General features: G+C 36.6%; 1 protein-coding gene across 1 annotated transcript in view; it reads left to right on the top strand.

The window, feature by feature from the left end:
• Window positions 1-14,618, top strand: part of DIAPH3 (diaphanous related formin 3) — a 489,528-nt gene that overhangs the window by 270,514 nt on the left and 204,396 nt on the right. Inside the window, exon 21 of the mRNA XM_070480866.1 lies at window positions 6,528-6,767. Within this exon, the coding sequence (XP_070336967.1) occupies window positions 6,528-6,767 (240 nt within the window). The remainder of the gene's footprint in view (window positions 1-6,527; window positions 6,768-14,618) is intronic.

The raw sequence follows: 14,618 nt of genomic DNA, 5'->3' as shown, positions 1-14,618 counted from the left end.
GCTTAAGGGGATACAAATAAACCTTTTTCTAGAAAGTTTAGAAATAAACTCAGAAAGATATCATCAATTGATTTTCAACAAAGTCTTCAAGACTGGAGAGCGGAGAAAGGAACTTCTTTGTATCAAATGATGCTGCAAAACTTGAGTATCCTGTGGACTAAAATGAATTGCAACTCCTGCACCACACCACACAGAACAATTAGTGAGGGATGGAGACTAGCCCTAAACAGGCCAAAATAAAATGTGAAGCATCTATAATAAAACACAATATTGGTAAAGGGGACATAAAATGGTATAAGCCACTTTATAAAACAGTTTGACAGTTTCTTATAGAGTTATGTATACATTTACACTCTGTCTTTTGGATATTTAATAGAAATGAAAAGACTCATACCAGAATATTCATAATATCCTGTATTAGTTTCCGTGGGCTGCCTTAACAAACGTCGACAACCTTAGTGGCTTAAAACCACAGTAATTTATTCTTTCCCGTTTCTGGACCAAGAGTCTTAAATCAAGATATTGGCAGGGTTGGTTCCTTCTGAAGACTCAGAGCAAGAATCGGTTCCATGCCTCCCTCCTTGCTTCTGGGAGCTGCTCCTTGGCAAATTTCTTGACTTCTAGCATTACTTCAGTCTCTGCCACCTTATTCATTTCACCTTCTCCTGTGTGTGTCTTTCTCTCCGCTTTCTATTAAAATCACATGGCATTGGGTTTAGGGCCCACCTAAATATTGTGATATTTATGTTGTCATATCTGGAGCGCTTTAACTTAATTACATCGGCAAAGACTGTATTTCTAAATGTCACATTCACAAGTACCTGGGGTTAGGACATAGATATATCATTTTTCAAGTCCCTATTCAGCCCAACCAACTACATAGCCTTAAACTGGGGGAAAAAACCCAAAAGTTCAACCATAGGAAAGTGACTAAACAAATTTTGGTATATTCTTGCAATGAATTATTGCTCATTAATTAAAAGGAACGAAGTACTGAGTCACAACACAAACATGTATATGAATCTCAAAGTCATTTCGTTGAGTGAAAGAAGCCAGACACAAAGTGTTTCCTGAAAGTTTCAGTAATATAAATTTCAAGAACAGGCAAAACTAAGTTATAGTGATAGAAATCAAAACATTGGTTTCCTCTGCTAGGGTGAAGATTGTCTGGAAGCAGACGTGAATGAATTTAAGACCTCAGAATTGTTCCGGGTTTTATGCCAGCTTTTTAATTCATCAGATATGAAACTTATGTGTTAAGAGTGTTTGCTAAAACTGCCAAGTTAAATAAGAAGTTTCTCATTCTGTAACTTTACCACTTGCAGATCCTGAGTATCCACAGAGCTCATTCGGACCTCTGGTGAAATCCTTAGTGGTCCAGAATTGCTAAGTGTTTATAAACAAAGATAAAGCAATATTTGTCATCTATAGCCAATTGTCTACATCTTGACTAGCTGGAGAAATATATATTTTATTCTTATGGTATTTTTTGTATAATTTTTGGCTTTACCTTGCTCCTATGAAAAAATGTAAAAACATACCATATGTACTTTGCTGTTGTATAGTTTTAAAAATTAATTTTAGCTTAGGAGTTTTAATATCATAAGGGCACATTTATTTTAAAAACATTTTTGATATTCTGAGCACTACCCAGGCATAAGGCACTTGAATAGCTATATTTTTCATGCCTTTCTTAAAGTGAAATCAGCTTTTTTTTTGAGAATTCTTGAGATCATGAAAATAATGGCCAGCTAACAGTAAAGCTAGATATTTTTCATATAGTTTAAGTAGGAAATCAAGTTTCATACTTCTTCCTAAGTTTCTTAATTCTATTATTAGATCATATTCCTTTCTCAGATGTCACTTTCTTCCCTCAACCTGTTGTCATTTTCTCTCGTCTTGTCTTTCACAAAGATGGATTTGTTTTTTCACATTCTCCTTGCTCATCACACCTCTCCCACAGAGAGGAGAAGAATTAGCTAATACGGAAATATGAGTGGCGAGTGCATTGTGGAGGGGACAGCAAAAGTGGATCTGGAAAAAATATTAAAAATTCTGCACAACAGGAGGTAGTTGGATATACCAAAGAGAAAGGAAAGAAATGTGAAGTAGAAGCAGGGAGAGCTCACAGCAGGGGCATCTCCATAGTGGTTTATCTAGTAACTACTGTAGAGAAATTAAAGTCCATTCCTACTCATAGGAAGACGGTAGAAGTAGTTTGAGTGTTGGATGATTTTTAAGTTGTGGTTATTAATTTCCACATTGTGTGGCTCTGAGTGGCATGGATACTTGATTGGCAGCAAGTTAGGTCTAGGCCCGTGTCCTGCTGGCCACGTGACCTTGAAGGAGCCATTTAACCTTCCTGAAATGCTTTTCCGTTATTCCTTATAATTATGTATTTATAAACTGTATAAAGTAAAGGTTTAGAGCACTCAGTAAATTAAGACTGAAGCTGGTTATCTTTTCAATCAGTAGGTCACTCATAGTGTTAGAAAGTTAAATGAATAGATAACTAGGTTTATAATGACTTTTAAGGAAGAATAATAAAGATATGGAGCACGTAATAAAATTTCTTTTGAGGTGAGCCTACATAAGTCTGCAGCAGGAAGATGGGAGGGACCTGACAAGTTTTGAATAAGTTGGCTCTTGAAAATCCCTTATTTATAAAAGAAACTGCATAAAGAGAACCAGATATGGTGTTAAACAGAGTTGGTATAAAAAATGTCAAATTGATTCCGGTTTTTCCCCCCCGTAGAATAATGGATAAAATTAAAATTACATGTGTAAAACGTAACCATAATGAGATTATGGGCGATTACATCTCCCTGGGGACTTTTTCTACTTTTTACCCTTTAAGACAGATGGCAAGAAGTAGATGATCTTTGCTATAAGGGCAGCAACTAAGACTTCTGTGCCTCTCATAGCATTGAGTGGGCACCCAGTCAATACTTGTTGGTTCATTGATTTTCTAAAGGTCTCTTCATCTTATTTTGTTCCTGCTCCGACAACACAAATGTTGCCAACTAGCAAAATTTTGAAATAAAAATTAACCTTAGGATTCTGGATATTGCTGCTTGTTTGTTTCACCAGTCACTGTTTTTAAGATTTATTTCATTCTGGCATTTGACACCTATGGTGGTGGGGTGGGAAAGATTGCAAGAGTACTACTCCCTGCCTTCAAGAAATAGTAGTGAAATCAAAGTGTTTTTGCATTCTTTTTATGCCTTTAGATTGATCTTCAGATTATAACTCATTATTGTTTGATTTTGGTGATGTGAGTTGACATTGTTACATTGCTGAGATTCTGTAACAATAAATTTAAAAGATACCTGTGTGAAAATGAAATCCTAATTTCCTCTAACATTCTAATAAGTATCTTAAAGTCACTTTTACTGTAACCCTTTCTTTCTTCTTTTTTTTCTTTTTATGAATTTGAGCACCATAGCTCTCCATTTCTGCATTCAGCCTAGCCTTTGGCCGATAAGTCAGAGTTCTAAGTTCCTTATCAAACAGAACACACATCCCCAGTGTTGAAGAGAATATGTGAACTGATGAGAAAAGTTCTTCAGGGTTTTTAAAAAGTATTTTACCTCCCCCTCCCCCCCTTTTTTCTTTGATCTCATCTAAAAAAACTTTGATTTGACTGAGAAAAAGAACACTGTTATTATTATCATAGATCCCAAGATTTAGGTATCAGAACATTAGCTTACATTGAGATTGTATTTTAAAAGGGGGCAATCATTTGGCTCTGGGCTGGCTAGATAATAGACTAAAGACAGGAACTGGCTCCAGGTGACCTCTCAAGTTCCTTTCCTGCTCAGGAATTTTGTTCACTAAACACACATACTTCCTATCAGTCAAAATACTAACTTTTCTAAATTTGGAAGAAAGAACAATATGAAAAGGATATCTAATTTAAAAAGTTGTGGTTCAAAGACCTGTTTTTAGGTTACCTCTCCTGACTTTGCTTTGTCAGGGATTTTCAAGAACGCATAGCACTGTGTTCTGCATTACATCATAGCCTTACTCCATCTTTTCAAGGTACCTGTCCCCAGTGCCAGGTAGACTCATTACTCATATAAATCTAGGTTATATTTTTCTAGGAAAATTAATTACTTTATACTGGCTACATATGGTTAGCTTGTCAGCAGGAAAGCTTTAACACATTTTGGGGTAGTATCGTTTAGGCATTTAAGAAGTGATTTTTCTCTTTGTGCGTGAAATAGTACACTAACATATGTTAAAATTAATACATTTTGTAATACTAACATTTTGCATGGGATACTGGAGAATCCCTCCTCATGTTTATTGCAAAGTACCAAATACCAGACGTCATAATCATGAATAAGGGCACAGGCTGAAAAGAGAGATGCCATGAGCCCATTATATACCTTTTGAATGGCCATAACTCGATGTACTCCTGTGATGTCTTATTATTCTAAAGGATATATGAAATATAATAGAGCATTATACAGAATTGGGCCAATATAATATGAATACCATTTGCAATGTTTGAGGATAAAAATTCCAGGGAAATGAGTCCCTCTAGGAGCATTTTTAAGACATGTGAAATGACTTTATGAGAAGTAATCCCTGCTTAAATCTACTTTCTGGGGCTGGCCTGGGGGCGCAGCTGTTAAGTGGGCACGTTCTGCTTTGGTAGCCTGGGGTTTGCCCGTTCAGATCCCAGGTGCGGACATGACACCACTTGGCACGCCATGCTGTGGTAGGCATCCCACATATAAAGTGGAGGAAGATGGGCACGGATGTTAGCTCAGGGCCAGTCTTCCTCAGCAAAAAGAGGAGGATTGTCAGCAGATGTTAGCTCAGGGCTGATTTTCCTAAAAAAAAAATGTACTTTCTGTGCTAGACAAACAATGTCCAAAGTAAAGGAAGGATTCATCCCACTGAGAACTGGTATTTTAGTATGGCCTCAATTTGTCTTTCTAAAATTTCATATTGCTTAAATTTACTCTCTAAAACCATTGTTAGTAACATTTGTTTTCATTTTTTTAATGCCTTTTTTGAGCTTATAGTTTTTTACTCTTTCCTAGGAGAAAAAGCATTTATTTCTTCTAGAGAGAGGAATTTGAAGACATTCCTTGAAGTTCTTTGTGGAGGAGACTTATTGTTATTTACATTAGTTGAACTCTTAGAACCTTGGCTGTATACACATAAACATTTAACCTGTCAAATGGCTGGGAGAGTACTAGATGTAAAGTAGATATTTATATTATTTGCTAAGGAACTTTTCAGTCACTGTAAGGATTTGGTCCATCTGAAGATATTCCCTCAGAGGTATCTGCTGCGAGCTAACTTTATTGCTCAGTTCTTGTTAGATGAGTATGCTGGGTTGTATTTTTATATTATTAAGGCAGTATCTGTATTAACCTATTGGATCTAGTAAGTTCAGGCTTTTGTATATATATTTCATTATATTATGAACAGATAGCTTTCCGTCTCCTAAACAGAAACTCTATAACTTTATATGACATTATTTTTTACCCCTTCCTTTAGGGTCTGTGGCTTATAGAACCATTCCCTATTTTAACCCTATCGTGTTCTGTCATTACGTTTTTTTTCTGACCTTGCCTCAAACTGCTTTTGATATTTACAATAGTAGTTGAAATTCAACAGTTTAACTATTACTGCACCATCAATGTGTTTTAAGTCTCAAATCCTTAAGGAGTTTGGTCGAAGAATTCCTGTATAGCGTAAGTGTAGTGTGTCTACAGGCTTCTGGTAAGTGGCTGTTCCCCTCGTGTGTGTTGATGGAACATGGAGAAGTAAGTTTAAGGCAAGAACTTGATGACCCTTCTGTTGTCTTTTTTTGACACTTTCAACCCCCCCCCCCCCATTCCCAACAGGGAAACCCAGAGTCCCAAACAGGGTTAACTGGGCATGTGATAGCTCTGTGGCTTTGTACTGCTTCTGTCTCCTGCTCCGCCCATGTCTCCTGCCTCTGAATCTGCTAATTTAGTATGTGTCAGGAGTCATTCTGCTTCCCTAGGTTTCTGAAGAAAGTCAATTTAGTACAAATTGGGACCTATTTACTCTCTCTCTAACACATACTGGTAGTCAGCAGGGTTTCTGAGGACAGCAATAGCTTTTTGAAGAAAACAAACCCTTTCTAGACCTTTCTGAATATGTTTCAAACATGACCCAGCATATTTCAGTACAGAACAAAAATTAATATGAATGCTTTGTAATTTGTTGCTCTGCATCCTGTTAGCTTTGTAAAATTTAATTTTTAAAATTATATGTACTTTATTACTTAAACTCTGTCACTTGATGAAAGCTTTCTTCTCATTGAGCATCTAAATTGTTAATTTTTTCTTTGAAGGATGACTCTGGATTCCTCGGAGAAACAAGCAGGGCTTTTTTTCTCTCCTTGCTCTCAGTTTTAGGGGACGTATTGCTTCTTCGGTACTGTCATACCAATAAATCATCCCAGATTACTTGCCGTCGTATAGTACTAAAGTATACCATACATTTTAAAGGAAATCTGCTATTTTCTTTTCCATCAGATGAGCAATGTGAAGAGACTACGGCCACGGCTCAGTGCTATTCTCTTTAAGCTTCAGTTTGAAGAGCAGGTGAACAACATCAAACCTGACATCATGGCTGTCAGTACTGCCTGCGAGGAGATAAAGAAGAGCAGGAGCTTCAGCAAGTTGCTGGAACTTGTATTACTAATGGGAAACTACATGAATGCTGGATCCCGGAACGCTCAAACCTTCGGCTTTAACCTTAGCTCCCTCTGTAAAGTGAGTTTGTTTTTTTAAAACACATATTTGCCTGAACACTAATTCTTAAATGTCAGCCCTGATAACATTATTTAAATATTTTTATTTTGATAGGCTCATTATCAAGAACTTGAACTGAACCATGAACCCAAACCCAGACTGAACTGAGCTAATTTACTCAACCTCTGAACTAAATCCAAATATTAATTTTCTCTGATCTGAAAATCCAACTGAAGAATTTTGTTTAATAACAAAATTGTGTCATAAACCTGTGCTTTCTCAAACTAATGAAATGGAACATGAAAATATTATTTGAACCTAGCATGCTAACATTCAGTTCAGTTACCTGCCTATCATGGTATATATATTGAGAATTGCTAAGGATTGCCACTAAAATTTTTACCTTAAACTATTTAAATATTTCTTTGGATTTTTTTATTTTTGAAAAGTAAGACTGCTTTGTATAAAGGGGAAATCATTATATTAGGAATAAACATATCTCAGATGTCATTGATGATTTTGAAATATTTCCCTCTAAATATAATTTTAGAGGATATGAAAATTGAGTAAGTTTAGAGATTTTTTTTCACCTGAGTAATTGCACAGATTAAATTTTCTTAACTGCAAATATATTCAAGGTTCTGTATAGCAGAGCTCTGTCCTAAGAAATGGGCCATGGTAATAGTGCTTTATTGATCTGCTTACAACAAATTCTTCTCAGTTACACATCACAAGAAAAGCTTTCTCTTGTTCTCGACCTGGTAACATCTACACTCCCTGATTAAGGTATTTGGTTATTGCTATTGCCAGTTAGATAGGGAAGGTGAGAAACAATTTCAGCTTTAGCTATGAGTTTACTGAATAGTTAATCTCGTGTGCTTTCGTGACTTTTCTTACATGATTTCCCTAACCTAAACCTCCACTTGGTGTCAGTGCTTTGTGAACACTTCCGCTGTCCCATTTCCATCTGTGTATTTTCCTCTCCTTGTTTTCTTAGCCTGCTGTGTTCAGTTAAGATCCTAGCAAGGGTGATGCACTTCATAATACATTTATTGGAGACTTGGCACGTTTATAGAGTGCGTACTTACTCCTGTGCCAAATGCTTGACCTGATCATCTTACTTACATATGTGGTTAATATTTACCTGGCATACATGGAACTCATATTTTTCACATCTAAACCAATAATTGTGCTTAAATGTTTTACTAGAACTATATACAAAAAGTCATGGCAGCAGCATTAAGAGAGAGAGGCTAGCTCAGCTAAGGGAGGGCAGTTAAGCATTCCGAGAGGAAGAGGAATTTGAGCTGGATCTGGAAGGATGAGTGGATGTTCCCTGACAGGAAAAGGCATTCTAAGGACGAGTCAACAGTTTGCAGAAAGGGTTATATCATGTGTGGGTGTACCGAGTGATCCAGTAACGGTTGGTGCCTAGATGGAAGAGGAGTGGAAAAAATGGAAATGAGATGGTAAATTGATCTAGATGGTGAAGAGCCTTGAATGCCATGCCTGATGGTGAAGGTGTTATGGAGCTATGTTAGTTCTGTAAGGCAAGTCATGTTATCAGATGTCTTGTAGGAAGAAGATTCTAACAGCAGTATGGAAGAAAGTTAAGCTGCACTGTCCAGTACTGTTACCTTTAGAAACAAGTGACTCTTTACATTTAAATTAATTAAAATTTAAATAAAACTAAAAGTTTAATTCCTCAGTCACACTTGTCATGTTTCGAGTGAATCGTTGTCCATACATGCTAGTAGCATAAATAAAGCACATTTCCATCATTGCAGAAAGTTCTGTTGGACAACACTGGGTTAGAGGGTTATAATGGGGAGATACTTGGTGATTGGTTGACGTGTAGAATGTGACCTAGGAGAGTGATAGACATAGTTGAGCTGAGGAGACTGATATAGAACCAAGACAGTGTGGGAGATGAAGGAAAAAAGAAGAGGGTCAGCGAAAACTCCGTGCTACTGACATATTTGAAGTGGATGTCAAAAGAGAATGAACTCAGGCTGTTGGTGTTTCCTTCCCTTTGTTTACCTCAGTGTCCTTAAGGGCATCTGACTGAAGCTGCTTTATTCAGCTGTTTACCGAATATTAGTGTGTCCCCTGTAAAACGCAGCCTGTACTTTGAGATGATGGAGGTGTGAGCCAGGGTAGTGGCAAAGGGGGTTGAGGTAGAATGGGAGGCGGGGTGGAGGGAAGCGCACACATGTAAAGAACGTCTTGGGATTGTCAGGGTGTGGCGACTGTGAACTTGCAGGCTGAAGGGTAAGGGGGCTTGCAAGACTGCCAGGTTCAGGCCTTCCCTGAGAGGGGAGGCAAAGGAAGAAGAACAGGATAAGGAGCAAGATCGAGGAGCAGCTAAGTCCACATCTACAAGTCTGCTGGAGTTTAACAGTGCAAGTGTCTGTTCCTCTTTAGATTTTGTATCTCCGTCGACTCAAAAAATTGACCTCATGACCTCTCTCATGCCTTCCTTGAAAGAGAGCTGTTGACAAGAGATTAGGTCTGGTTAATCAGATGGAATAGCCTAATACAGTGCTTGTAAGTAGTAAATCCTCAATAAATAGCTGTTGAATGAATGACAATGCAGTAGACACAATGTTGTGTCTCTCAGTTATTATGTAGTTGAAAATAGACATCTTCTAATATTGATATACAGTCACTGATAGCATAGTAATTTTAAAATCTTTTACGAATGCAGCGCATGCTGTCATTGTTTTACTATGGTTAATCTACAAACCAGTTAATCTGTCTCCAGATAATAGAATTGACTGTGTTTTCAGCCAGTAATACTGGATATTTTGATCATCCTTCTTAGGAGCCTTCTGTTGTGCAAGAAACAAAATAAATAAAACTTGATATTTTTTTATTAGCCTACATGTCAAGTTGAAAGCATATATTGAACAAGATGATATCTCATCATGTTTGTTATCAGAAGGAGCAGCTTGATCTTTGACAATTGTGATGGAATTTTCACACTGAGTATAAAGTATTTGGTTTGATGATAAGCCCCCACACAGGGAACCTCCATATTTATTTGATAGTAGAAAGACAGGGTAATATTTTAATCTGTTAAAACATGCTAGGTAATTATATGACATTTAGTATTCTTTATCCAAAATCTTTACTTTTAAATGCCCTTTATAAATTTAGCTCAAGTATGAGAAGTGCATGAAAATTCACATTAAATTCTTAACTTTGGATTGTTTAGAGATAATTATATGAATTGTGAATTCCATATACATTATAGTTTAATTTTAGGGATTGTATTATATCTTTGTATACATTTTTAATTGAGATGGCTAATTATAATAACAGTTCAGAGAGAAAAGATTTGTCTACTTTCTTTTATTCTGAAGATTTGATATGGCTTATGATAAATAAACATAAAGAATGAAATGTAAGATAAACTAGAATCTATTATTAAAATGTAAATTAAAATTAAAGTAGATGCATAGGTTTGAGGCTTTCTGGTGGTGAAAGTGTAGTGCAAACATGGTCACAGATGTTTTCATGAGCTAAAAATAGTGCTTTCTCTGATTCTCAAAAGCTGAACTTCACAAGAAAGTTTGCATGTGTATTATTATAAGGGAAAAAAGTAGTGTTGAGCAGTGTTCTTATAAATGGCAAAGGAAAAAATTAATTCCGGGGCCAGCTCAGTGGCGCAGCGGTTAAGTTCGCACGTTCTGCTTCTTGGTGGCCCGGGGTTCACTGGTTTGGATCCCAGGTGCCGACATGGCACCACTTGGCATGCCATGCTGTGGTAGGCATCCCACATATAAAGTAGAGGAAGATGGGCACGGATGTTCGCTCAGGGCCAGGCTTCCTCAGCAAAAAAGAGGAGGATTGGCAGTAGTTAGCTCAGGGGTAGTCTTCCTCAAAGAAAAAAAAAATTAATTCCATGAGAACCATCTTTCCCCCTCCCCTCTCCTCCACCCCTCTCCTCCTCCCCTCTCCTCCTCCCCTTCCTATACAAATATGTATTCAGGGCCTCTTGGGGCCTGACACTGTAAGAGAACCCTCATAGTAAGGTACAAAAGTACTTTTCAGTTATAGTAACACTATTCCAGTTTAAGAAAAATGATGTAAGTATCCTGCTTTCTGATATCTTGACTTTTCAAAAGGATGAACCTCAGAATTATAACATAGATGAATGGATGGACTACTCGTCATTCATAAAAGTCATCCCAAGATGTTACTAAACTTTAGATAAAAATAGGATAATAGGTAGTCTGAGGTTATATTCTTTTTTCAGGACTTTTGTTGATTAAATGCAAATCCATATCCTTAGAAATCCAGTCAGCAAATGGTAGGTGCTTGCCTGACCAAAATACCTACCTAGAAAAATTTGTATGTGGTTAATATTGGAGTTAGTTTTCCCAGAGAACCTGTTGGTAGGGCCAAGATCTCTTTTTGTCCAAGTAGATCAGCATTCTAGGAAAAGAATGAGTTGAGTCAACCATCAGAGTTCAACACCATGCTAAAATATTCGAGATCATTTTAACTTGTAAACAGTAAATATAAAAGCAGATGTTGTCAATCCATTCACAATGGCTATGCCATGAGTTTAATAATGTTTCCTAATGTCTAATGAGGTGTGTGATTTCTGAATAACAAATCATCCCAATCAGTACAACTGGATGTAGCTGTAAAATGTAGCTCTTTGTTCTAAGTAATTAAATAAACTAATTACCTATATTGGGATAGTAGATATAAATTTTGGAAGAGTTTATCAACTGTGATAACTAGTTTTTATCAGTAGTTATTTTTTGGGAAAATTGTAGAAATAAGTAACTATTGCTTCCACTATAGATTTATCCATATATCACTGTAGAAAACATCCTCTTGTCTGTGGCGGTGGAACCCGCAGTGAGTTCATCTCAAAGATGGAGTCATCAAAGACACATAGTAATGGGGCTGTGAGGTTGGGAATTAGGTGTTCAAAGAGTGGGAAGTAGCGGGTAAGATTGCTTCTGTCCAAGTTCTCTTTTCAAGTGAAATTTGTACCTGATCTGTAGATTCTTTTTACAAATTATAGGCTAACCAAAAGTAGAATAACTTCACCAAAGCTGTGATAAGGGGAAGATTTTAGGGGGAACGAAAGCTTTATTTTTCTTTGATGCTGCCACCAACTCTAGTGAATGACTTCTTGAAACTGTGAACAGTTTTTCCTGTAGGACATTGATTCTCAACCCGGAGTACCCTTTAAGAAACACTGGTTCATCAGCCCCACATCAGGTTACTTCAGCGTGTGTTGATGTGGATCCTGATCAGCGTCATTCTTTGTTTTTTTTAAATTGGCACCTGAGCTAACAACTGTTGCCAATCTTCTTTTTTTTTTTCCCCTGCTTTTTCTCCCGAAATCCCCCCAGTACATAGTTGTATATTTTAATTGTGGGTCCTTCTAGTTGTGGCATGTGAGACGCTGCCTCAGAGTGGTCTGATGAGCAGTGCCATGTCCGCACCCAGGATCCCAACCAGTGAAACCCTGGGCTGGGGAAGCGAGAGCATGTGACCTTAACCACTCAGCCTTGGGGCTGGCCCCATCAGCGACATTTTTAATAAAGCTTCTCTGGGTGATTTTAAGGCACAAGCTGAACTGAGAATCACTGTGTCTGTCCTCTGCCCTACTTGCTTATCCCAGAATAGAAAATTCCTGATTGGTGGTCTGCAGCCAACAAACCAAGCAAACAAACTTAACAAAAACAAAACCTAACAAATGGAAAAACAAAAACAAAAAAAAGAAACAACTCTACTTCTTCACGTAAGGGTGAGTGGTGAAAATATTTTCTCAAACTTCTGCTTTTCTTTCGTGCCAAGCTGAGCACTATTCTGAAAATGCAGAAAAGGACTGTGAATTGCAGGCACACAGTGGAACTGGAATAAGTGGATGGCCAGTGTGCTGAGTTATTTTTCAGGGCTCTACCTTATACAGGTAGAGTGTCAGTGATTATAGAAAGCAGGAGAAAAATACTTCTGCCTGTCAGTCCTACAGGGTGATACTGTGAATCTTTTTTGTGAAATTTGCTTCTCATATCATCTTTGCTTTTATTCTATGAAGTTATTTTTAAGAAAGACCTCTGCCTTAAAAAAGAAAGAAGGAAAAAAGACCTCTGCCAAACAAATCCATTGTTCCATCTGCATTCAGTGTTTTAGAGGGATTTTTATTCTTTATCGGATTGGCAAAAATCACACCAGTAAATTTTGGCACCCTTTGAAAGTAAAGCAGTTTTTGGCCAAAGACCTGCAAATAACAAATGCCATTCTTATTTTACATCCAGCCAATTAAATCACTGAAATATTGACTTCCAAAAGCCATGTGAAACTATTTAGAAGTCTTAACCCTCTTTGACTCATTTGTTAAAATATTTAATCTCTAGTATTTTCCAAGAAATGTTTAGTTGGATTTACTAAGTAGTGTTTTTGATAAATTTTATTCGTATTACCTTCATTTGTTTTTTCAATTGCTGTTCAACGTTGTAAATTAGGATTATTCTTTTAATAAAATTATAAAAGACAGAGTGGCTTTTCTCAAGAACAGCAAAACACTGCTTGTGTGCTGTCATCTCATTTCTCTCATGACAGGCAGTGCTAATCTGTCAAACTCCTTTTCTCCCAGACAGCAGCCTCAGAAGCCTGCTCAACACCATAGTATAAACAGCTACTACCCATCAGAGGTAGCGCCTGAGATGAATCTTACCAACCATCTCTGGTTTAGTCCAGTCTCCCATTTTTGTATATTTTATAAATGAAAAATCAAAAGCAAGACATCTCAATTCTGATATTCTATGAATCGTACTGTTTACCACTCCTTTATAAAGGATCTGCATTGGTTTTACATTTTTGGAATCAGAGGCAAAACTTGCATCATTATTTATATAGTAATACTTAGTATGATGTAAGGAATATTTGGTCTTAGGTGGTGGGGGAGAGTATGATATTAAAAATGGGTGCACACCTAAATCAGACAAGGACATTACAAGAGAGGAAAATTATAGACCAATATCTCTCAAAAACATAGATGTAAAAATCCTCAACAAAATATTATAAATTAAAACTAACAATGTTACATACCATGAGTAAGTGGGATTTATTTCAAATATGGTTTTACATTTGAAAATCAACTTATTTAATCCATCACATCAACAGGCTAAAGAAGAAAGGTCATTGGATCATATGCATTGGACCCTAGGCAGACAAGGCATTTGATAAAATCTAACACTCATTCATCATTAAAAAAAAAAAAAACTCTCAACAAACTAGAAAAATAGAAGGAAACTTTTTCAAATTGGTGAAGAACATCTACAAGACCTACACCTAGGATCGTACTTAATGATTAAAAACAATGTTTTCCCCCTAAGATTGAGAAGAAAGCAAGGATGTTCCCTCTCACCATTCTATTCAACATTGTACTGTAAGTCATAGCTAATGCAATAAGACAAGAAAAGGAAATAAAAGCTGTATAGATTGAGAAGGAATAAATAATTCTGTCTTTGTTCATAGAGGAAATGATTACCTATGTAAAAAAAAAAAAAAATTGACCAAAAAAACCCTTCCTGGACCTAATAAGTGATTATAGCAAAGTTCCAGGACATGAGGTTAACGTAAAAGTCAATCACTTTCCTAATACCAGCAATGAGCATTTGGGATTTGAAGTTAAAGACAATATCATTTACATTAGCACCAAAAACATTAGTACTTAGGTATTAATGTGAACAATATCCAAATGAAGAAAACTACAAAACTTTGATGAGAGAAATTGAAAAATCTAATGAAGAAATAGGTATTCCATGTTCATGGAAAGGATATTCAATATTATTAAGATGTCAGTTGTTCCAAACTTGATCTATAGGTTAAATGCAAACC

The sequence above is a fragment of the Equus asinus genome, chromosome 11, assembly GCF_041296235.1.
Source record: "Equus asinus isolate D_3611 breed Donkey chromosome 11, EquAss-T2T_v2, whole genome shotgun sequence".
NCBI lineage: Eukaryota > Metazoa > Chordata > Mammalia > Perissodactyla > Equidae > Equus > Equus asinus.
The sequence above is the reverse complement of the archived record's forward strand: the minus strand, read 5'-3'. Positions and strand labels throughout refer to the sequence as shown.